The sequence below is a fragment of the Thermobia domestica genome, chromosome 13, assembly GCF_964235325.1.
Source record: "Thermobia domestica chromosome 13, izTheDome1.hap1.1, whole genome shotgun sequence".
NCBI classification, from domain to species: Eukaryota; Metazoa; Arthropoda; class Insecta; order Zygentoma; family Lepismatidae; genus Thermobia; species Thermobia domestica.
In genome coordinates, this window is record NC_137466.1 from 127,242,092 (window position 1) to 127,266,423 (window position 24,332).

General features: G+C 35.0%; 1 protein-coding gene across 5 annotated transcripts in view; it reads right to left on the bottom strand.

Moving 5' to 3' along the window:
• Window positions 1-24,332, bottom strand: part of LOC145668491 (agrin-like) — a 1,085,796-nt gene that overhangs the window by 885,403 nt on the left and 176,061 nt on the right. For all 5 annotated transcript variants that reach the window (XM_081736441.1, XM_081736438.1, XM_081736440.1 and 2 more), the window contains one exon: window positions 8,417-8,452. Coding sequence is in view for 4 of the 5 variants with exons in the window: in XM_081736438.1 (XP_081592564.1) it covers window positions 8,417-8,452 (36 nt within the window). In the remaining variant the exon portion in view is untranslated. The remainder of the gene's footprint in view (window positions 1-8,416; window positions 8,453-24,332) is intronic.

Here is a 24,332-nt window from a genome sequence, read left to right on the forward strand (position 1 = left end):
ACTCGGGTCAATAGTACAAAAGCAGTAGCTGCTTAACAGAAAGTAAATGTTTTCCTTAAAAAAAAAAAAATGCAAGAATCTAGTGTAAATGGGTTAATTGGATTTATTTTAAGGGGGGGGGGGAGAAATGAAATGTACAATTTTTTCATTAACTCTCATTTCCAGTTGGCATTTGTTACAATGTATTTCACCATGAGAGGACCTTTGTAACATGCGATAATCGTACAAATTACACCAGATATGCAGGAAAAGTTCGAGAATTTCCTGATCCCGTTCTAAAGCAACTATTTTTGTTTTTGTGCGTGTAATTATTCAGATGTAGTGTTCAAAAAATAGAGGTAAATCTTGAGTAATTTCTTTTTCTAAGTGAAGGGTTTGTATCATCAATAATTCAAATATGGTAGCTATTCTAAAAACAAATAAACAAACAAAAGGTTTGATTCATATAGTTGTAATTACCATAAGAGAATATTTTGTTTTCTTTTCGATTCAAATCTCTTTCGTTTGTATGTGTTTAATTATCCAAATGTAGTGTTGAGAAATCCTTTTTTAAATGAAACATTTTCGATTTGTAATTAACTGACACATAGAGAGAGACTTTATTATTTGTTTGTTCTACTACTCGAGTAAGTACTACAAAAACAAAGAGAACGTAATCGCGTTGCTTTTTCCTTGTTCCAGATTACAGTTGAACACCGTTAAAGTGAATTTGATCGAGCATGAGCTAAATTCGTTGTGAATGATTCCCAAATATATTTTTTTGAATGGAATTCTGTTCTGTAGATCTCCTTTTGATAAATATATATTTAAAGTCAATTCCGAAACTAGTTCTGCACTGAGAAACACGATTCAAGCAACCAATTATTATCACATCAAGGTTATCATTTCAATACAAGTTTTGAAATATATATTCATGGGCGGCGATTAGGGGGGCAGCTGCCCCCTCACTTTTTTCAAGTGACTCATTAATGTATATAATTTCATTTGGGAATACTAAGTTTTGTATGTATTATTGGTTCATAGAAAAAAAATGGTGCCATAAAATATTTGCCATTCCGTGAGTACGCATTACTTGTGTTCCCATGGAGTTAAAAAAGATACAGGAATTGCGTTTTAATTACCACGAAATATGAGCCCAAAATTAACCTATTGGAGCGCCACAATTCGAGCGTACTTTCATTTCTTCTTACAAGGGCTCGATATGTTAGTCGGCCGCTTTGGAACTAATCGAAATAACATTTCGCAAAAAAAAAAAAAAAAAAAAAAAAGTCCTATACAAGTTATTCTTTAATTGCACAAAAATCGACAGCTCCTAAAATGTAACCCCGCCATGGCCGGTCCCAAGCCCGTGCTGAGAAAGGGGGAGGGACCCCTTGTGTATGGCCTGGTCACATACCTTGTGGTGGCCAGTTAACCCACAGGGGGAGATAGGGCTTCGGGAGCAGCGTGGAAACCCGCTTTACTCTTGTCTATCCTGTGCTGAAAGCTGGCAACGATCTGTTTAGGTGTCGGTGCATATCTCGGTAACAACCTACCGGCGGAGGTGAGGCTTCAGCTATCCTCCGAAATGGGGGACTAACTCGTGCCATTGGATCTGGGGGAGTACGTGTGACCTCATCACGTCCTCAGTGAGGTAGTAGTCTTTGACTGCCGTACCTACTAGCGGAGGTGAGCCCTCGGGTATCCTCCGAATGGGCAACTAGGCCGTGCCCTTGGGTCCGGCAGATAAGGCTACGTGGTACCCCAACACGTATGAAAGAGTGGGTAGCTGGTGTGTCCAAGAGTGTTGGCGGATCCAGTGCCCTACCGGGAGGCTTGTCCTCAAAGAGAGTGCTATGCGTTCTCTTGGGTCCTTGATGGGGTACTTAGTATCCTAACACATACTAGTACCTCAGGAGTGCTGAGGAAGTGGGTCACTCCTTCGTCTCAGGCTTACACATTTACTGGGTGCAGGAGCTCACGACCCTACCAGGGGAGCCGCCGCTCCCAAACGGCCATTGTCTTTAAAGGCAGACAGTCTACATCAGCCATTGGGTCTGGTAATGTATGGTGTACCTCTACCGTAATTAGAGGTAGTTCTGTATTGCTTGCACGGCCCTACCGAGGAAGGGTGTGGGTGTCCCTTCTAATGGTGGTTTACACGTACCATTGTGATTCGGAAAAGTAGCTTAGCTACAATGTGTACGTGATACCTAAACACGTTGAAGATAGGTAGCCCCGTATTGTTTGGGCGGGCCTACCAGGGGAGACACGGCTCCCAAATGACAATGTCTGTCTTTGAGCAAACGATCTACATCAGTCATTGGCTCTGGTAATGTACGGTGTACCTCTACCGTAATGAGAGGAAGTCCCGTATCGCTTGTATGACCTTATCGGGGGGGAGTGTCCCAGGAATCTGGGTAACGGTTCTGATCCTGCTAAAGGGAGGAAACTCTGAGGAATATGGGCCGCCACCAAACTCAAATGGTGATTTAACACGTACCATTGGGTCCAGGATGAGATACGGGAGTATCTCGACGTGTGCGTGGTACCTCTACACGACAAGGCGTTTGCCAGTTGAATGATAGAGGTAGGCAGGGCCGGGATTAAACAAGTCCCCTCGGACATTGCCTGGGGCACCAAATTTGGGTTGGACTCTGCCGCGCTGTGGTCACACCGTGTGATTCGGTTCCAAGCGGGAGCCAATCCCAGGAATCTGGGTAACGGTGAGCGTATGGGGGAGGTGAGCTTGCCTTGAAACGCTCGGGCGCCATGCCTGCAGAACATGGTAGGTCTGACTCGCTAGCAGTCTGCCTCAACCAGTATGTCAACTGGTAGGAACTCAGGACGTCGGTCTGGCTGCGCAGCGGGCGTATCCCTCTCCCTCAGAGAATGGGGTTACATCGCTTAGGCGAGTCAGAATTAGGGGACAAATTCTGACGGTGCACAATGTGCACGTGCATAAAATAGCGTATAGAGGAATCACGGGCAAGGTGCATTACATTCTTGCGGAATCCGTCCATCAAATAGACCGAACGGTCGCGGACATGTTCCCCATACATTCAACTAAGCGGGGACCAGTAGACCACTAGCATCAAAGTTCCTAAAATGTCTTTTCTTCTTTCTAATAGTAAGGAATATTTTGATTTGATTTTTTTGAGTTTAATATCCTATTCAGCAGCGAGGCTATATGAGACATGGTCCTAGTGATTTACGTGCAATCCGAACCACATGAGCTCCCGCCGGGAATCGGATCCGATTCTTCCACGTCAAAGGCTAACCACTTAGCTACGAAGGATCTCAGTAAAAAAAAATAGTAATTAAAAAGAGAGTAATAAGAAAACTTGTACCTTTTCCAATTTTTTGCAGTCTAATATGCGAGTTTAGGGATGTACATATACATTTTTTAATATACAATTAAATTTAGTGAATTCAACATAATTCTAGGTTTTAGGATTATTTTGTATAATTGGAATATGGAGTGACTCTAAGTATTGTTGAGTTTTGACGTATTCCAAGAAAGTGAAAACTGTTCCTAATGGGAACGAACATGTTTCGGGAAGCTTCTTTAAACGTCGTAGCATATCCTTGTAGTACTCACTGTCTCTCAAAGAGTAAATAGCATGCATGGAATTAAAAATATGTTGTTCATTAACTCCCAATTCCAATATAACTTTTGCTAAACAAGCCTCATTATTCATTACTATGATTATTTGATTAATATTAATCCTTCCATTTATTTGTTTTGGATATTTGTTATTAAATAAGCTCCTAATCTGATCACACAATTTTCGAGACAGAATTTTAAAATATTTATGAACAAGGAATCAAATCTCTTCTTACACTTTCGTTGTTTAAGGCTACAGAGGGCTAATAACTACTGGCGTTGCTCTTGTCAATTTACTTAATAAAATATGAAACAAGATCTACTTTATTTTAACTGAGAAAGACAGTATCCTAATAGTTATACAACCTTTCGTCAAACTAAGTGTTACAAGCAACCAGGAAAACTAACACTGATATACAAATATTCAGATCATGCTTTGCCCCCCCCCCACTTTTAACATCCAAACGCCGCTACTGTATATATTATTAGAGGTGTTTTTTGGGGGGTTTAATTATGAGTTGTTTTAGGTAGATTTTACCCACAAAATACCCAAGGGATGGTTTCCGGCTGGAAAAATCCAACACCCTGGTTAGTATTAAAGGTTAGTGTACATCCTAGTGATTATAAAGGTTAGAAATAGCTATGACAATAATATGCAGAAACATTCAGTTTTAATTTTGTATCTTCAATGCAGATACGTATGTAGGAAAAGTTCTGTAGTCCGGACCCCCTCGAAATCCTGACTTTTTTTCGTAAATTTAGCCTAATTTTAGGGGCATTCTTACAAATTTTAACATAATTTATCCTTATATTGAATAGTATCCACCGAAAAGCTTTGAACCACCTCTAAAATGTACTCCTGCGTTATACAACTTTGAAGCCATAAAAAAGAACATTACAAAAATAAATAAGAAATAATGGACAGATGCTACCAGACCTACCCACAGCAAAGAAAAGCCATACAAAATATTTTGTGTAACAGTAGTTGAGCAAACCCGTTGTTTCCATCTCATGTGGAACTGCTCACATAAAGAGCACAAAATGAATACTGTTACTGAAGAATGTAACCGTGGGCTCAATTCACTAATCACTAGGTCAAATTCTAATGTGTACTGTTTCTTGAAGTGTCTAAATGCTGAAGCTGTATGTGTTCAACAACTACCTACAGCTCATGAAAGAAGAAACACAGTGTTGACAACCCAACACATAGATGATTTTTTAAAAATGGAATTACGTCAGATTATTGCACATTTCACATTTACATTTTAAATGAACTTTACAATAACACATTTATTACTCAGCATTACAAACAAAAGGACGCTACAGCATCAGAAATACTCACACACAAATTTTGGAGGACTTGAGCTATTACTGTTGTATAGGTCTCCAAAAATTGAGTGTTTGTGATACTGTAGTATCCTTAGTTGATAGCATTGAATAGTAAATGTTGTGTTGTAACCTTTTGTTTAACATATAGATACCTACCCTTCTAGTGGAACTGTGAAGTTTGTTAAACGATTTCCACTTCTTGGTATTTGCACCGTTATGCTAAACTATATGCATATACATTATATATATAGAACCATAGTACGTACGTATATTTATATTATATCTTGAATCATGAGTCGAGCTGCAGAATTGAGTGCTACTCAACCGTGATCTTCCGCTCAGAAAACACTCCAAAGATATCTTTACTTTATCCAGAAGAAACTAAGTACTAAAGATAATTTAATTATATCTACAACACAATGATTTAAAAGTTGCAAAAAATTCTAACTTAATAAGGAAACAGTATTTGTTAGTATATTTGCTTTAAAATGTCAAGAAATCTTGAGTTATTGTTAAACTTTCGCGGAAACAGTAATGAAAGAAACACTTTTAGTTCTCGAAGTAAATTACAAACAGGTTTCACCAAAAACTTCTTAAGTAAGTTTCTAATATTGACTGCTGTTCCACGAAGACAAAACGGTTGTCAATAACATCTCCAAACTCTCTGCACTAGTCGAGTTTCAGTTTCAACAAAATCTCTCCTAATTGCTTTGCAAGTGCTGCAGTGTAGGAAAGAAAAAAAACCTTTTTCTTTAAATAATAATAAAAAAGAGAATAATCATGGTTAAATACTTTCTCTCGTTCACTTTTCTCAAATCATAAAAAGGCTTCAAAATTGAAAAAGTTGGTTTGTTCCGTAATTTCACTCAAGTATCATTCAGTTTACACGCTTGAAATAATGATATATAATAAGATTTCTCTTTCATGTGATTCTAGGAATTCCAATTTATTGCTATATTTCATTTCGCAATTTAAGTTAATTTTCAAAAAGCAAGCAAAACTACTGTTAAATATAGTAGGGAAGTTTCATTAAAATGCCAAATACTTATAACGAAAACAATGAATGTATCAACAATAAAAGAAATTCGAAACTCTAAAGAGACATTGAAATACCAATATATGAATTGGCAAAGTTTTTTACAATTTCTACAATTTCAAGAGTCTTTCAATGCAAAACGTAGAATTAAAGGGGTCGGTGCATAAAATACTAATTCCATTTATATATTCACACATTCATTTATATATGTAGTATTTATAGCAATTTAATGAAGTATTTATATATTCATATAGTGCTGGAATAAATGAAGTTCTCGGATTCGATCCTCCGCAACTATCCTGCCAAATGACTAGAGCAAGTTTCAGTAGGTTCTAGCAGGAATTGGACATTGAAGAGTAGTGAGGAATTGGGCAGTTTACAAAATTAGTACGTGAACTTTATTACCGACCTGTGTATAAAACAACGAATGATCACTGAAATTATTAAATATTGTGATTAAAGCGCCGTGAATAAATTCAAAGTAAAGTTTTATCTTTAATATTTAAATTCCGCTTTGATTTATTGTGATTTATTATTTGCTTGACTACATCAATAATTGTACAGTATTTACCATTTATATAAGTTTATTCAAAACAAGAACAAGAACAAGAACAAAGATTCTTCTCAGTTCATAGTCTTTCAGGTCCAGTTTTCTATTATACTTTTCCTTCCAGTAGAATGCTTAAAGTGGCCATTCCTGCTATTTCTTCTTTCTCTTATTAACGGCCAGAATGTTTGGATTTTGTTTACAACTTTCAATATGTTTCTGTTACTTGTCGCTCTTGTCTATGATACGTGTAACATTCTTCTACAATATTCAGAGAAGTATTCTGGGGGCGGGGGAAGCGCGGTGGTTGCCCCGGAAGCTGATAAGAAAAGGGCACCGAACGAGCAAGAACAAAGAAAAAAATGTTGGAAATGAATAAACGGCGCGGCGCAGCGGCCCGAAAGAGTATTAGTGTCCTATTAAATCAATATTGTTCTCGGTTTGTAAAAATTTGATAAAAATTTTCTTGCTCGCTACGCTCGCAATCCAAACGTTTCAATAAGAGTCACAAGTTTTTTTTTTTTTTTTTTTTTTTTTTTACTTATTGCCTAAAGTTATTACGTATGATTTCTTAATGACGATGTAATATACATGCTACCAAGTAATGACTTATAGTGTACGCAGGAGCGTTTTCAAAATCAGAAACGACCAAAATCTGAAATACGTGTTCGGCGTTTTGGTGATGATGATTTTTGTTAATTAATCTCGCTTTTCGACCCAATCGGAGTAATCACAACGGTGGAAATGAAGGTATGAAATATTAGAGGATTGAAGAGACACGAACAAGCTGCTGTTTGCGCGGGGATATTAAAATTGAAAGTAAACAAGGGAAATAATAACATTTTCGAACTTGAAGCAGTTGTAGAATATGGGTATAACGGATCAGAATTTAATCCAATGAATTTAGTCTTTTTCAAAGACTGATCACTACCATATACCACCATCCTGTATATATATGCTTGCTAAAAAGTAGCTTGATGAAAATTCAGCGTAGCATAACAACAAAAACCGAAAAAAAAATCTTGGTGAAATGAGTGTAGGGCTGAATTCTACTTTGTCCCGGACGCCGAAATCTCTAGCTACAGCTCTGCCAATATTACATTTTAAGTGCCTTCAATTTTCATCATTCTGATTTCCATGTTTCTTATTCATACAAATCTACGTTTTCTCACATTCATAAACATCCATAAATCTTTCGTTACTTTCTTAATAGTCATTAGCAAGTGGGCGAAGTATAATGTAAAAAATGCGCTTTTGCAACAAGAGAAAAGCAGAGAGAAACACAATGAGCAAAGGTGAAGAGAAGACAAGGTAGGAGAAAAATTGTTGATAAATGTATGTCACATACACCTACCAGAAACTCTGTCAGTTCCTTTCTTTTTTCCGTCTGGTTACCTAGAAGAGGAGCAGCAAACTCTGATGTCACAAGCATTCAATACTACATTACTATTTATATCGGTAAGTTCTTCAATATCATTACTTCTTTCTTTCTATAGAGTGCTTGCTTTGCTTGCGCTATACTCATTTCAACGTTTTTTCTCAGTTCTACCGACTAGGATAGTGCGCTGTGCAAATATTTAAATATTTAAATTCTTCAAATCATTTTGCATCGATTGATTCCTTGTTCTTCCTGTGCCATCTTCGAGCACTAAGTCCTGTTTGTATAAATTCGATTAAACTATACTCGATTTTCAACATGCATTGGAAAATTTATGGAAATATGTTCGTAAAATGTTGATGACTAATTTTAAAAATTTGGACGGAGATAATAGCAAATTCCAAAGAAACAAAATAAAAAGATCACTAATGGTTACTAATCGGAACGATTCTCTACTAATCCACTTTGGTACACTTCGAACCAAGTAACAGATAATAAAATGCCCATAAAGCTTATAGAAATATGCATAAATGAACTTACCTTCTATGATTGGTGGTCTGGGCTTATAGGACACATCTGCAAAGACAAAAAAGCAATATAATTAGAAAGGTAATTACTGTGCAAGAAGTTAACAACAAAACAAGATAAAACCATTATGGACTTATCTAATGTCAAAGACTTGCGGAGTTCATTTCAAACATATATATATGAATGTGTATATTCCAAGTTATACAATATTGTTTCAGGCCAGCTAATTAAGAAATAAGCCCTATTAATATTGACATAAAGCAGTTCAGTAGTGTTGTCTTCCTAAGGTTTTCACAAGGTATACGCTGTTTTAAGAACATGTATGATTGACATAGACGATATATATGGCAAGAGAAAAAGCATTCCATTTTTAAAATTACATGTAAAGCGCATATATTAATAATTCCTTAGAAATATATAAATTGCGATATTCTTTTATAGTCTAGAAGTATTTTATGCTATTTTCTTGATGATACTCTTTAGATAAATCACTTTATTAATAACATAAATTGGTGTGGACACGCTGAAGAAACCAACCCATTCCGAGAAGGAACAAAGAAAATCGCGCCCGATGTGTTAGAAGAAATTTTAAAAATCGTGGCAAGAAAGGTGCAAATACGAATATTACAGTTAAACAAAGCGTTCGTAGTGATATTCATTGATCAAAACAACACGAATTTGGACAGAGACAAACCTCACATAGCCTAATCTTTCCATTTTTCTTTCTCCACCGCCACTTTTGTCTTTCGTGATGTTCACTCTTAAATATACGGTTAGCGTGTGCGTCTTCAGCTCGGAAGACCCTGATTCGATTTCTTAGGAAAGCTCATGTGATTCGAATTCCAGATTAAATTGAAGCTCTACATCTCATGTAGTCCAAATGCTGAAGAAAACCGCAAATTCTAATTCGAACTACACCTACATAATCTTCTGTGATCTCAAAGTAGTAGCAAACAAAATACCAAAAAATGTGTTGCTTTGCGTTGAATGAAACCGTTGAATGAATGAGACCATTAATTTTAGTTTGCTACAATTATAAGATATAGCAGTCACTTTAGAAAAAATAGCAAGAAATTGTTGTTTTAGGACTTATGTGTCATTTCGAAATGACATAAACTTTCATTTAATCCTATAAAGTAATATTATAAATTTATTTACTTTGCAGTGTGCTTTGATCTGCATAGCGTATAAATAGGCGAAAGAAGGATTTCATCTATTTAACCTGTGTTTACATTCTCAACAAATTTGTATTTTTAAAACTTTATAATGCATTTTGTTAGAAAAAATTAGTAATTCACAAACACTTAAGTAATATTTGCGTTGATTCGCTTTTTATTGTCGTCTTAAACTTCGTATACAATAATTTACTTTTAATTGAGTGTGCTACCGTTATTTCAATAAGTTACATCAGTGTGTACACTGAAATTAATCTTACAAGAGTGAATTCTAAAGTTATGTGAAGTTTGTATTAAGGAACAACTGAAAGCCATGAAGATGTTCAATTTTATTCTGGAAATACTTGAAACTGTGGAAATGTTTTTGTTGGCAGGACGAAAGATATCAACGTGGTTCAGAGGTAATTAAAGAAATATTTTCTTCTCTGGCATGAAAGTATTTTTTGATCAAAGTATGCAGTAGAAATCATTATTCTCAACGATTTAATATTTCAGATAAAGGTAATTTAGTATTTTAAATGTGATTCTAAACATTAATTGCAATTATCCAAATTTAGCCTGTTTATTTAGAAGTTTAAAATTTTGGGTGTATCTCTACTCTAACATTGAATTCAGCAATATGAAGATAAATACGTATTACCCTTATGCAACACTTAAGTCCACATTTTTATTTAGCGAACCAAATATCAAAAATGTCTTTAAGTTTATTTTTCCGACCTGTGCCCCCCTGAGAAAATTCATGAATCCGCCTCTAGGAGAATGGAGATCTGGAAGTAAATTAGATATATTTTTGATATTTTCCCTATTCACGATCATTGTTTTCCTTTATGCTGCAAAGTTCAATTTGGGATATCAACTTTTAAGCTACGCTATTCTAAACATTTGATATTTCGATGTAAGTGTAAGCACATTAAGTTGGTCATTTTTTTTTAATATGTTCTTGTTTATTAACAACAATACCTAATTTCGTATATTCTGAAAGAAAAGGAAATGTATTGTGGACCTACTAGGCAATAGAAATATTCTAGCTTTCGAACGTTCCAAAATTGAAGTTAAGAAATGTAGTGAAAATAAGTTAAATTTCTATATATGATTTTAAGAAAAATATAGTGTGTGCATTTCACATGAATCTTGTTTCTCATTCTCTTATAACCTCTGATGTATTAATGAAAAAAGAACGGAAAAAGTATCAAATTGTTCAGATACATGCACAAACTTCTTTTAATTATGAATCCCAGCTGAAATGAGAGAGACAGAAAACAATTTGAAAGGAGGTAGCTAGAAAAATCATAATGGCGACAATATCTTGTTTCAGGACATTCTTGACGTGTAAGCTCGTGGGCAAGAATTTGAATACTCAGACTTTACTTTGGAACTCATTTAAACACATCTTAATTAATCTAATTAGCTTTCTCGGTATTCCAAATTCTGCGCTACAAAATATTTGGAAACAACCTTTACACACAGTTGGAACACTTTACACATTACCGACTCCCTTTGAACCTCCGGATGACACATACTTCTTTTAGATATTGTTTTTTCCAAGTATGTCCGAAATGTATTTGCAGAATGTGACATAACTTTGTTTTCGACGTCTTTACCGAAAAGAAGTGTTTTAAATATGTCGCACTAGACACTGTTATTAGAGATTAAGGCTTTATGGACACGAAAAGTACACTTTTAAACACTTTTTTTTATCAATTTTCTCTTCAAAAACTGTTCTAAAAGCGTTTAATTCTTGTTTTATTTTTTACAGTGTTTAAGAATGTTGTACACTCTTAATGGACTCTAAAATCAATAAATAACTGATGTACCTAATATCTTTCTAAAATCAATAAACAACTGATGTACCGGAGTATTGTATTCCTATATATTTTCGAATATTTGTCGAATGGTCTGGCTGATAGTTGATGGATTTGCCTAAATTCCCACTCATAGTCTCCAATAATTTCATCTGCTTATGGAATCAATCTTGCTAATAGAATGTCTGAGTGGATTTTATAGGCAGACAGAAGAGACATGCCTCGATATTTATTTCAATCAATTTTGTTGGTTTTCTTGTGAATTGGAACAATGATTCTTTCCACTCTTGTGGCAATTCCTTCTTGTTCGAGATCAGGAGAAGGAATTTGTGTATCTTGTTCCACAATTCCCCCCCCCCAGCTAAAATTAACTCAGCTGGAATTTTGTCTACACCCACAGATGTATGTTTCTTTAATTTCTTCACAGCGAGTTTTACTTTTGTTCGGTTAGGCTCCTGAATATACTATTCTGCTGTGTGCACTTACCTTTCCCTATGAACATTAGTTTTGCTTGCGTGTTAAGCAAACTGTCAAAGAAATCTGTCCATCTATTCAAGATGTTATCTGTATTGTTGACAATTGTTTCGTCGGGCAAGCACGAGGTTGATAACCTTTTTAAATTCGTTAGTGCCCTTATACGTGTATTGAATGTTCTTGTTTTTATTATCTTCAAGTTCATTAATTTTAGCTTTCAAAAAATCGATTGTCTTTGCTCTTTGACGGCTGATGTCAACGGAATTTTGTGTAGTTATACCGTTGGGGTTTTGTAGGCAACGCAGTTTTGAATGTTTTCTCTTCTTTGCTAGTTAGTGCATTCCGTCGAGCAATGGTTTGTTCCTATGTATTTCCGAGTGCCTAAATTTTTCATTTGCTGAAATTTTAATGCTATTCCCAATTACAACATAAGTATCCTTAACACTAGTGCACACCATACCTTCTAAAACTGAGAATCTATTCAACACTTCAATCTGGTATTCCCTCTTGCCTGTCTCTCCTCTAAGTTCTTTAAATTAAAACTACCTGTTTTCAAATGTTGAATAATTCCTTTATTCAAGGATAATCTCTCTCTTTATTATCACTGCTATCATTGATCAATGTCACAGTCAGCTCTTCTGAACAACCGAACATCAGTAATGCTAGACTGTCTTATCTACTAACACATGATCAATTTGATTGTGTGTTTTTCATCTAATGAGGTCCTAGTATATTTATCAAGGTCATGATGTGGGCATTTTGTACTCTTCACGATAAGGTCTTTGGATGTTGCAAAGTTCATTAGACTCATTGTCATTACTTTCCTTGTATAGACTTTCCTTCTCTATAATAGGTTTGAAAATATGCTCTCGTGTTATGTTCACGTTGAAACCCCCTAATAGAATTTTCATATAGTATCTTGATAGTTTGTCAAATACCTGTTCTACTTCTTCGTAAAAGCTATCTTTATATTGTCATCCTTATAATCTGTTGGAGCATACACATTTAGAACAATAATATCACTCAACCGACCCTTAAGAGTAATAAAAGTGAACCTATCATTAACAAATTCATACGTTTAATTGCTTATATTATTCATGTGGGAACGAAAGACCCTGTTCCTAGTTGGTGACTTTATTTCCTTCCCCGTAAAAGAACATAACATTTCCGGACTTTACTGCTCCCTTTCCTTCCTATCCAACTTCCTAAACTTCTACTTAATCCAGCATATATTTGCCCAACTTATTCGTTACGGATTTTAGCGTGCCTACCCTATAAAGACTTCTTATATTCCATGTTCTAAATCTCATGTCCATTTTACTTTGCTGCGGCCGTGCCAAGTTATCAGTCCTGGTCTGAGAATATTGATAGTGTTTCTGAACAAGTGCTTTTTTTAAGAATGATGTTACTAGTCTTACGCCAAACCTCCAGCTGGAGTATTATCCCTGGTCGTTTATCTGCGACTGCTTATTCAATATATTCGCAGCTATCTTTTGTATCTAGAGACCATAATCTCGATCCGCAACCTGAGGACGCGCCATGCCGTAGTGACAGGAACGCACGTTACAGGAGGATAATACACTGAGTAGAGTAATATACGTATGTAAACGAATCGTCTTGAGCTGGTCACAGGAAAATATACTAAAAGAGAAAAAATGGTTTTAATTTAGTGACAATCACAGAAATGTTTTGAATATTGCAACTCCCTCCCAAGCCCACACACAAACGCCCTTCAGAAAGTCAGGGATAGATTTACATTATCTCAATTTTGTCATCAATTTTGGAATTTGAAGAAGTACAAAAGTCAATCGCATTTGTTCTACGAAGAACCACATTAATGTTCGCGACCATGCTGAGTTCCTCAATTCCTCTATAACTCATTTGTTTCAGCTCAAATAGTAAACTGAAAACGGCAAAGTACCGGCAAATATGCAATTACAAAATATACTTGAAATTAAAACAAAGACTCATATTAAATTACGGAGTAAGCAATATAATAACACACAATTACCCTAGAGAACCAAAAACCAGAAGTAGAGGGACTAAAGCCATCACCATCATCAGCATCACCTCGATGTGACTTCCCTCTTCTATAACTTTGGAACCGCCACTGCTGTAAATTTTTTTTCTTTACATTCTTTCGCAACATAATACATACGAAAGATAGGATGTACGTACAAGCAATGTGCAATCCTAATTGCTAAATCAGGTTTTGATCCGAGGTCTTGTGCTTTCAGGAAAATTCCAATCTGTAAAAACATGAAGTGGAGTGTGCTAGGAGTAAGGTTCAAGGAAGATCTAGCATTGAGTTTGTATTTTTTGTACTGATTTTCATTTAATTTTCATGCACTGTATTGAGTACAAAGTTTACATTTCACATGTAATTGTTTTTATTCATTACGGTTCATTATGATTGTCTGCGACTTATATTTAATTTTTAAAAAATGTTAAAATAATAGATAATCTCAATTAGTGCCAAAGAAAATACTAATAAGAATAATATAAACAAAATCAAGGGGAAGACAATAATATTTTCACAATAATATTTCACCTGTAGAGATAATATTGTTTCACATTGGTCATATGCGAGCGAAATAGTTATACTAAACGAATAAGAAAAACAGTAGTTAAAGATAAAAAAATAAAAAAAACAGTAGTAGAAATTAAGTGTAGTGTGAAAACAGTGAGCTAGTGTTATTATTAGTCCAAACTCTTTTACCTACGGGGATTTTGTCGAAGAATATAAAATTTAAAATATATAAAATTATAACAGCAGACTGTATGACTGTTAAACATGGTCGCTTACTTAGAGAGAAGAATACAGACTGAAAATATTTGAAAACAAAATCCTGAGGCAAGTATTAAGGTCCAAGAGGGACGGGGAATGGGAAATGATAGAAACTTCACAACACGGAACTGGATAATTTATTCCGTTTACCTAACATTGTTAAGATCACTAAGGCTAGAAGTTTTAGATAAACAGATAACGTAACGAAAATAGGAAGAAAATAGGAACATTTTCGAAATTTAACTGGAAATCTGTTCGGAAAAAGACCACCAGGAATACCTAAGCGCAGATGGATGAACAATATTAAGATGGATCTCGCAGAAATAGAAATACAAAATAGAAGTCGCATTTGGTTGGCTAAAGACAAAAGTCAATGGAGAGCTTTTGTGAATTGAGCGTTGAATCTTCGGAACCTATAGACCATAAAAATGAAAATAATAATTAAAATCTTTCAGTTTAACGTCTATAGACCATAGAGTTAGTTACGTGCAGCAACAATAACGATGAACTGATAAAAGTAGGGCTTGGGATTGTTTATCAAAATAACGCCGACCACATGGGTGCTCCTGGACTCAAGCACCAGTTCGAGAATTATAATGAGTGCACAGCCCTCTTTAGATTTAATTTCAAAATTAATATTTTAGCTTTGGAATTAATTGCAAAATACACTTTTATGTTATTAAAAACAATGTTATCTAATATGAGCTCTTTATTAATGAATTTAATCTATCTAATTCCACGTAGCCTTAAAATTGTGATACGATCAGTTGAGCGTTTTTCAACTCTGTACATAATAATAATAATAATAATAATAATAATAATAATAATAATAATAATAATAAGACCCTCCATGGCTAAGCCGTAAGCGTACGAGCCGTAGCGGAGACCCGGATTCGATTCCCGGCGGGAGCTCATGTGGTTCCGATTCCACAATAATCAGTAGGTGCACGTCTCATATAGAATCGCTGCCAAAAGAGGACGTTAAACACAAAATCAACTCAATAATAATAATAATAATAATAATAATAATAATAATAATAATAATAATAATAATAATAATAATAATAATAATAATTCATATTCAAAAGTAAGTATAATTTTGCAGAGTTATTTTTTAAAATTATTTGGAGCTTGACGCCGTTATTTTGTTTTTTGTTTCAGTGTGAAAAGCATTTATATAAATTCAATATATAGGAGTTGAATATTATAAGAAAATTCAGCCATTGTCAGCTCTTCAATCAAATTATTCTCAAACTTTTTAGAGGATTGATTATATCATCTGCTCAAAATCTAGTTCTAACCCATTTAACTTAACGTGACTATGCGACGCAAATTTCACAATTAGGGCTAGAATAGGGTACCAGATTCTGTGTTCTGTCGTTCAGAAAGAACTATGGAAATGAAATGTATAGATTTACGTCCTGTGATTATGTCCGTTATACTAAAGGAAACTGTTGATTAATGAAAGTAGGAGTCTATGAAAGAATTGATTGAATACGTCGCCTACCGAACATAACTTCAGCATTAGCCTTCAAGTATTCGTAAACCCAGAAACAAAGTATTCTTCACTTCGTATTTCTTAAAATTGGCTGCTTTTAGTAAACAATTTAAAACGTAACACCGATTTTAATTAAATAACGAAACATTAAAAATAATACCAATGTCCAATAGATGGAAAAAAGTAAATTACGCGATGCACGACCCCCTTTCAATCTCACCAATTTCACAGCGTAAGCTTCCTAGTCGTTCGTATGGGTTTTACCTTTGCTTCTTCTCTCTTCACCACGACATTTTTGTACACCTTTACTGTAGGTTTTCCACTTTTCATTACTCGTCACAAACAGGTTCAGAAATGGTTCGAGTTTGTTACGTTTCAGTAGAGATTCGCAAATAGAAATTTAATGAAGTAAATAGTCAGTGTCCTACAAATGGTTTTACAATCGATGTTCAGATCATTGGCAATGTCGTGACTGCTTAATTGGCGGTTTTGCTCTACTTCTGTCAGAATATCGTCCACTTTTCTTGTTATTTGTCATCCACTGGAAGGAGCATGTTGGACATCAAAAATTTCCAGAACAGAAACGATTGAACCATTTTTAGCTGTTGCGTTTCATAATATATCTTGACTTTAAATATCACAAATTAATTCACGAATCTGCCCTTATGGAAATAAAATTTAAAATGCAGTGAATTTGCGGAAAATTCCCTCATCTTCAAGCTGCAATACCTTACGTCTGATAATAAGAATTTTCTGCACATCTCGTAGCTTCGAATGACGTTGGGCTTAACCCGCTGTAATTAATATATCATGAGATTTGGAACATTACCGCCATTCACACACAAAAGACTCAATATTTTTCAGCCTACCTCAGGGTGTAATATATATAGAGGGTGTTTAAAAACAACACCGACAACGTTTGGGAGGTGATTCTTGACACCAAGATAAGACAAATAATATAGATTAACCTGGGTGCACAAATCCTTGCTTTCGGAGTTATAGGATGCCGAAAACTCGAAAAATTAACTTTAAAAGTCCATAGCTCCAAAACTATGGGACCTACCGTAGTCGGGTCAAGGCTTCAATTAGGAACTAGTATGTCCCTTACTCAAATATCCATGTCTCAGAATCCTGCGGTACTTCCACAATAATTTTTATAGAGGTAGTTGGTGAGTACTTCAAATTATATGCCCGTAGCCAAACTTCCTCCATAAAACTTGTTGCGTGAGAACATTAGGATTCTGAAACATGGACTTTTGGATAGGGCACATATTACTTCCTAAGTGAAGTCTTGTCACTACTATGGTAGGTCCCATAGTTTTGAAGCTATGGACCTTTAGAGTTCATTTTTTATGTTTTCAGCAGCCTATAACTCCGAAAGGAAGCATTTGTGTACTCAGGTTGGTCTATTTTTTTTTTGTCTCATCTTGGTGTCAGGAATCACCTCCCAAACGTTGTCGGTGTTGTTTCTAAACACCCTCTATATAGGTCTATATATAAGTATATAATCAAATTATATTGTCTCTTTGTAATTACGACAAATGGAGGATAAAAATGGAGACCAGCTACTGCGTTCGACCACTTGAAGATTTTCAACTGTATCATTTGAAACACATACATAATTCTTTCTATAAATTTACAATTCTAGCGTAAAGCAACTAAAAAAAAGCCTTTTTTTTTTAAAAAAAAAAGCGAAATCTAATTACCTGACGCTTTGTAATGTCAAGGTTGGAATTATGTAGTTAAAAAAGAATAATTATTTTAAAACGTCGACAAAGGAAACGGATGATATACAAAGTGGAAAGTCAGATATGGAAAAATGAGGTCTGAGTTTTAGTTGAAATGCACATTGCATAATCCAATTGATATGAGCAGTTGCATGGTTTCCACGAGGAGCAGAGGGATTTGTATTCTCTGTACGGACTGTAAATCTCTGTCCATCAGTTCTGTTGGTTAACAAGAGCCCTAGCATTTCAGTGGCTACACGAGTGTCGCTTTTGCTCCCGTATTATCATTCAGCGGAACACTCGTGCATAGACAATATGTATTACCAAGTGTCCAAAAGTATTTTTCGCTACCATTTTGGTTACTTAATTCCCTTGACGCCAAATTAATCCACATTATTTACTGCCTGTTGTAATTATATTGTTATAAGCGTATTTGATATATATAATACGAGAACAAAATGTTTAATAGATAACACTGGAGAACAACATTTTTGCTGCATTGATACCAACACCTCGTTTACCGTAATTTGGATGTGCTGATTTCAAATATGAACTTCATTTTTGTGTGTAAGCTTTATTTGTTTTGCTATTCAATGTTTTATATTTTTTACTATAATGTAAATTTATAGTATTTATACTTTTTACAATTGGAGCTTGTCGTATTGTGCAGCAATGCACTTTAAGAAATCTGGTAATATAGTCTCTAAATAGGAATAAAACAAACACATTGGCAAGACAATTCAGATGCAAAATAAACGCATTTGTTTCCAGGTATTACATATGCACCCACTATGAATATGAATATAATTATTTACGCAGAAATTAATGTATTTGTCTGAATACAATCCACGTCTTTACAAAATGATATTAAGCCCTGCAAAATTAAAGAATATAGCTACATCAAAAATTGGAAATACGCACATTTCAGTGGTGTTACGTACAAACCCAATATAGTAGTGTACAAATGTAAATTTAAGACATTTACGTGAGAATGACATATTCGTCTACATAAGGACCACTTGTATTAGAAAAATGATTATATTGATCATTTAAAGTTCATAAATATTCATTACAGATTAGATATGCCTATATTCTTATACGAAAGTATTTGTCTGTGTAATCACACGCACTCTTACATATAATATAAATATATTTAAATCCTTTTTCCTGATAATAACATATTTATCTAGACACAAGCCACAGTAATACAAAAAAATCATATGAAATCATGGAAAGTTCAAACACTTTCTATTGAGGCAAAAACTTGTGCTTATGGGTAACCACGGTGCACTCTCGCTTGATACTTCAGCAGTAATCTGCCAACATATTTTTATCCCATCGCACTTGATAACGCTCTCCCATCGTCTTCAGATCTTGATGGAAATGCTCTCCTTGTTCATCGCTACAATCTCCAAGGTTCTCAAAGAATTGATCAATGTGACTGTATAGAAAATGAATCTTCACACCCAAGATCGCGAAAAGCGGATAACATTCTCTTAACCAGCAGTTCATAGTTATCCGACTTTTTCTTGCCTAGAAAGTTCTTTATAACTTCCACGAAAGACAGCCATGCTGCCTCCTCCTTTAAGTTCATCTTCTTGGCAAATTCCTCATCACGCAAAAGAACACAAATTTGATATCCATCGAACACTCCTGCTTTGATCTTCTCGTAAGACAAAGCAGGGGATTTAGAAATTAGATACTGAAAGCAGTCACAATCAGTATTTCGTGCCTTCACGAACTGTTTCATCAAGCCAAACTTGATGTAGAGTGGGAAGGGGGGATGATCCTATCTCGGCTGACAATTGGTTCATTCACAATGTTTGGCATTCCTACTTTCAGAGCTTCATGGACAGGCTATTTTTTGTGTCTAGTGCAGTTCTTGAGCTCAGCTGTCCCATATACGTAGATAGCACGGATACTTTGTGAAACCTTTCTGTTGTCCAAGTAAAAAGTTGACCATTTTGAGATCAATACAGATGGTCCTGTTATGCTCCTCGTACTTGAGTAGTTCAATCGCAAGTTTAATATTATGTTCTTCTAGCAAATGCACCGAGTGACCAATGGGAACGGGTCCGAAAGCATTATCGTTGTGCAAAAGAACACACTTGAGACTGCGCTTCGAACTATCGATAAATAACCTCCATTATGTTGAACTATAAGAGGAAACACCTAATTCAGTTAGAAGGTCTGGGATTTCATGGCAGTAAACAAAGTTGTTGTTTTCAGAAAAGTAGTCTACGAACCCCTTTTCCCGCTCGTGCCGAATGATGCAACAGATCTTTTTCTCCTCACAAGCTGGAAGTTAATAGCTCAGGAGCTTTCTTGGAGAGACCCAAATCGCGCACTAAGTCATTCAATTCAGGCTGGATGAACTACTGAGGTGTAGGTGACTGTCTAGTGTCAGATGAGTCTTCGGATTCCATAGCCGTTTTTTATGTATCTTATCACAAGCCGTGTGATTACCCTCCCTTTTACTTTCTTCATCTTCAGAAGAGTCGAAACCAATACAAACTGGAACCGGGAGTTCATACGAGTGAGGGATCGGTCGAATTGCTGAGGCAATACTCGCATACAAAATAGAATGTAAGTTTTTCTGGCCAATATTCTTCATAAGTAAAAGCTTTGCTTTGTTATAATTAAATATAAACTAATTATTTGCTTAGCAAAACTATATATTTTAATTAAAAGACGTTCTATAGACACGCCTAAATAACGATGTTATATTGCGCCTTTGGCGGGGAATTGTGTAGTAGCCACATAGTAACAAAATACGTCAGGTTTATTTACACAATTCTGCCTACCTGTAGATGTCACTCTATAATCTGGAACACAGAATAGAAGAAACATCAATATTGTGAATATATGTTCTATTGGTAGAATATGTTTAATTGAAAACAAATGCAAAATATAAATAAATTATGACCTTCTCTACAAAATACAGAAGTTTCAAATTGCATGGAAACTATGGCATGCACAGGGAAACGGATTCCAGATTTCGATTCAGTTGGCAAAAAAACATATTGAAACAGTTGAGACATCTCATGTAACAGAAAACTTTTTAAAAAATGTTCCCCAGTGTAATCTACCAGGTGACGTACATTCAACCAGTCAGCGTGTAATAGAATATAAATTTCCAGCACAAGTATTTTTTGCTTTCTACATCAACGCCCTCTACCTCTTAATTTACGTTGCTCTCGTCGTTGTTGGTTGGAATGTAGCTTCCCTTTTCAGCACTGAGGCTATATGAAACATGGACACAGAGTTTAAGGCAGAATCACAACTACCGTAATTCGTTCAGAGTTAATAATGCTCTCCCATCGGGAATCGAATCCAGGATCATGTACATCAAAGGCGCACGCGCTAGTGACCAAATTAGCGAGGAGAGCTCTGTTAGGTCAAGTATCTCCACACTTGAGTAACTATGGAGCAATTAATACTGAATCAACACTGTGACATCCGTTCCTACCTAGGATTAAATTCGTGAGCACTACAGGCAGGCCCACCCTAACTGTTCGACTACCAAGACACTGAAACCACCAAGAAGTTTTGAGTGAGTGAGTGAGGTAAATATGGAAGGCAATCAATGTTGAACAATGTTCGTATCTTTGAATCTCCGAAGGATAGAGACATGAAATTTGGTGTATGGGAAGAGAAGAAAGAGATTAGAACAAAAACGGGTGGGCCTTCGCAATTATTGAAATAAAATGGCCATATCTCGAAATCTTCTTAGATTAGGTATAGGTATGTTAGGAAGATGAGACTTGATGCATAAACTTCTCATTCAAAGCAAATCGGCATATATCACAGGGTTTCCGGAAATTTCATCTTAAACGAGAAAAGGCGGGTAACTTCTATTTTTTTCTCCATACATAAAAAAACATTTCAAGATTATAAGTCTCATCGTCTCGGGTAAATAGATGTTTCATACTGCTAGTATGGGCAGGCATCGTATCAATGTAAGAGCAGAACATACTTTACGGGTGTGTAAAAATTCTTAACTTTCCCCTGTGAAAAATCTCTTAATAGGACCATCCCACAAGAGAAAGCACGTGTCTAAAACGGTCATCTCATAAAACATCTTACAACTCCACGAGATCTGCAAAACTTGCTCAAACAGTAAGGTTATAAAGAGCAGGGATACTGAAACTACGTACCGGAGCAGTAACTAGAAGATTCGAGAAAGTTGGCCAATGCAGATAAAATGTGACAATTGTAAAGCCAGAAACAAATCATCTAGGCTGTAGGCGCCATAGAAATATTTTTGTACCCTTAACCAAACCAGAGCTACGATTTTTACACTTCAAGTTAGATAACACGCCAAACTCTTAAATAATAATAATAATAATAATAATAATAATAATAATAATAATAATAATAATAATAATAATAATAATAATAGTAATAATAATAAAGATTAAGGATCAAATACTATACTTGAATCTTTAATTTGGATGAACTATTTGATGAAAAATGTTTAAAAAAAGGAACACAGACAAGTAATTAAAATAGAAGTGAAAAACAAGTACAAAAATCTCAAAACAGGACAAAAATACTGTGGAAGAGAAGAGAACTTATAATCCTTGTTACGAGCTGAAAAATACTTCGGCTACAGCACTAGAAAAAGTGATCAGACACGAAAGTGTATTGAAAACAAATGCATAAACAAATTGAAATGTTTTTCGGGATTTTTATTGTGTTTTATTTTGTTTTACTTTTATACCCCATTTCACTGAAGCTTTGGGAAACGAAAACTGTTACCTAAAGTCAGCGAAATTGCAATAGAAGTAAATAAAATACGGTTAAAACATCAAAACCCATTTAAGTTGTATTGCCGTTACTTTCATAGAAACTTCACAGAATAAATGATTCGTGTTAAATCCATTGAATAAATTAAAAACTACAAAAAAGAATTTCCACTTGTTGCTGAATTTAATGTAAATTGTAATAAGCTAGCCTGACGAGTTATCAGTCTGGTGTGTATGTTGATGAATGGTATGTAGACACGTAGCAATAACTGAAATAAATGTTAAGTAGTTCTCATAGGAAGGCTTATACCATGGTGACATAGTTAAATAAATAACATAGTAAAAATTATTTTTAATATTTTAGCGTACGCGTCTTCGGCACAGTAGATCTGGGTTCAATTCCCGGCGGGAAATCATGTAGTTCGGATTAGCTGTAGGTCCACATCTCATTTAGCCTCAGGGCTCAAAGGAATGATAAACTGTAATCTAACCAATTATTTTTGTTTTCGAATTGAACACATTCAACCAAATTCTGTATAACGAAAGGTACAAGATAAAAAAAAATACTATTTAAAAATAGTTTGAAATAAGGAGAAAATAAAGTTGAGTAGATAGTAAAATGGATCACGCACTAGAATTTTCAATTTCGTCCGGTAGATGTCAGCTGTTGGAGAAGGTTTGCTATCACTTAACAGTGAAATTTGTAACTTCTACACCTTTCCACAAACAAAATTTAAAAAAAAACGTATTCTAAGAACAACGCTTTATAATTTCACCTAAACAACAATCATTGCACTACTAGTAAATGGATTTGCAAAAAGTAGGCAATGGCAAACAATATTTCACGAAAACACCACGTTTTTAATTACTAGACTCGTTATCAAGATACTTCATTTCCTAAAAGTTATCTTATCACCACTTGAGCCAACATATCCACATGTATAAGCATACTAGGCTTATAACTTTAAACATTTTTTGCTGAAAGATTGGCACAACTTTACGTTTGTACTTATTTTCGCCCTTCATTTTATGTCTTTTTTCTTCTTAAACACCAGTCACAAGACAGACGCAACACAACATAATTCATCTGTTTTTGGTTCCGGGATATAGCTTATATGTTGATTTGCTTAGTGTACACACAATATTTTTTGCTGTTGTAAACATCAAGATTAGAGTTTGACTTAATTAAAGTTTTGCAACTAAATTGCAGTAACTTCTATTTAGTAAAACAATTAGGGACAAATAGCATGTATCAAACCCTTTTAACCTTAAAATTGGTGTTAAACATTATGTATTATTTATTTTTACATATTTCTGGACATTGCGAGTATCTATCACCTTAAACCCATCATTTATGAGGGATGACGTCCTTTGGCAAGCACAATATTTAAGAAAGTGAGGAAGGAAGGAAGGAAAGAATGGGAAAGAATTAATCGGCCTGGGATCTGTAAGTTAGGTACTCGGCATTTGCTTGGGGTGAATGAGGAGAACTGAGGAGAACCGCACTCAAGATGGCTGGTCTGAAAAAGCTGTTACATCTTTTTAATCGAGTGTTCCTACTGGAAATCGAACCTGGCACCGGTTGCACGAAAGGCGAGAACGTTAGCAACTACGCTACTAAATATTAAATAAATTCAGTGAGTACTTATAATAAAGGGTTATTAAAATCAATAAAGGACAATTTTTTTCAGTAACTGAGAAATATATTACCAATAA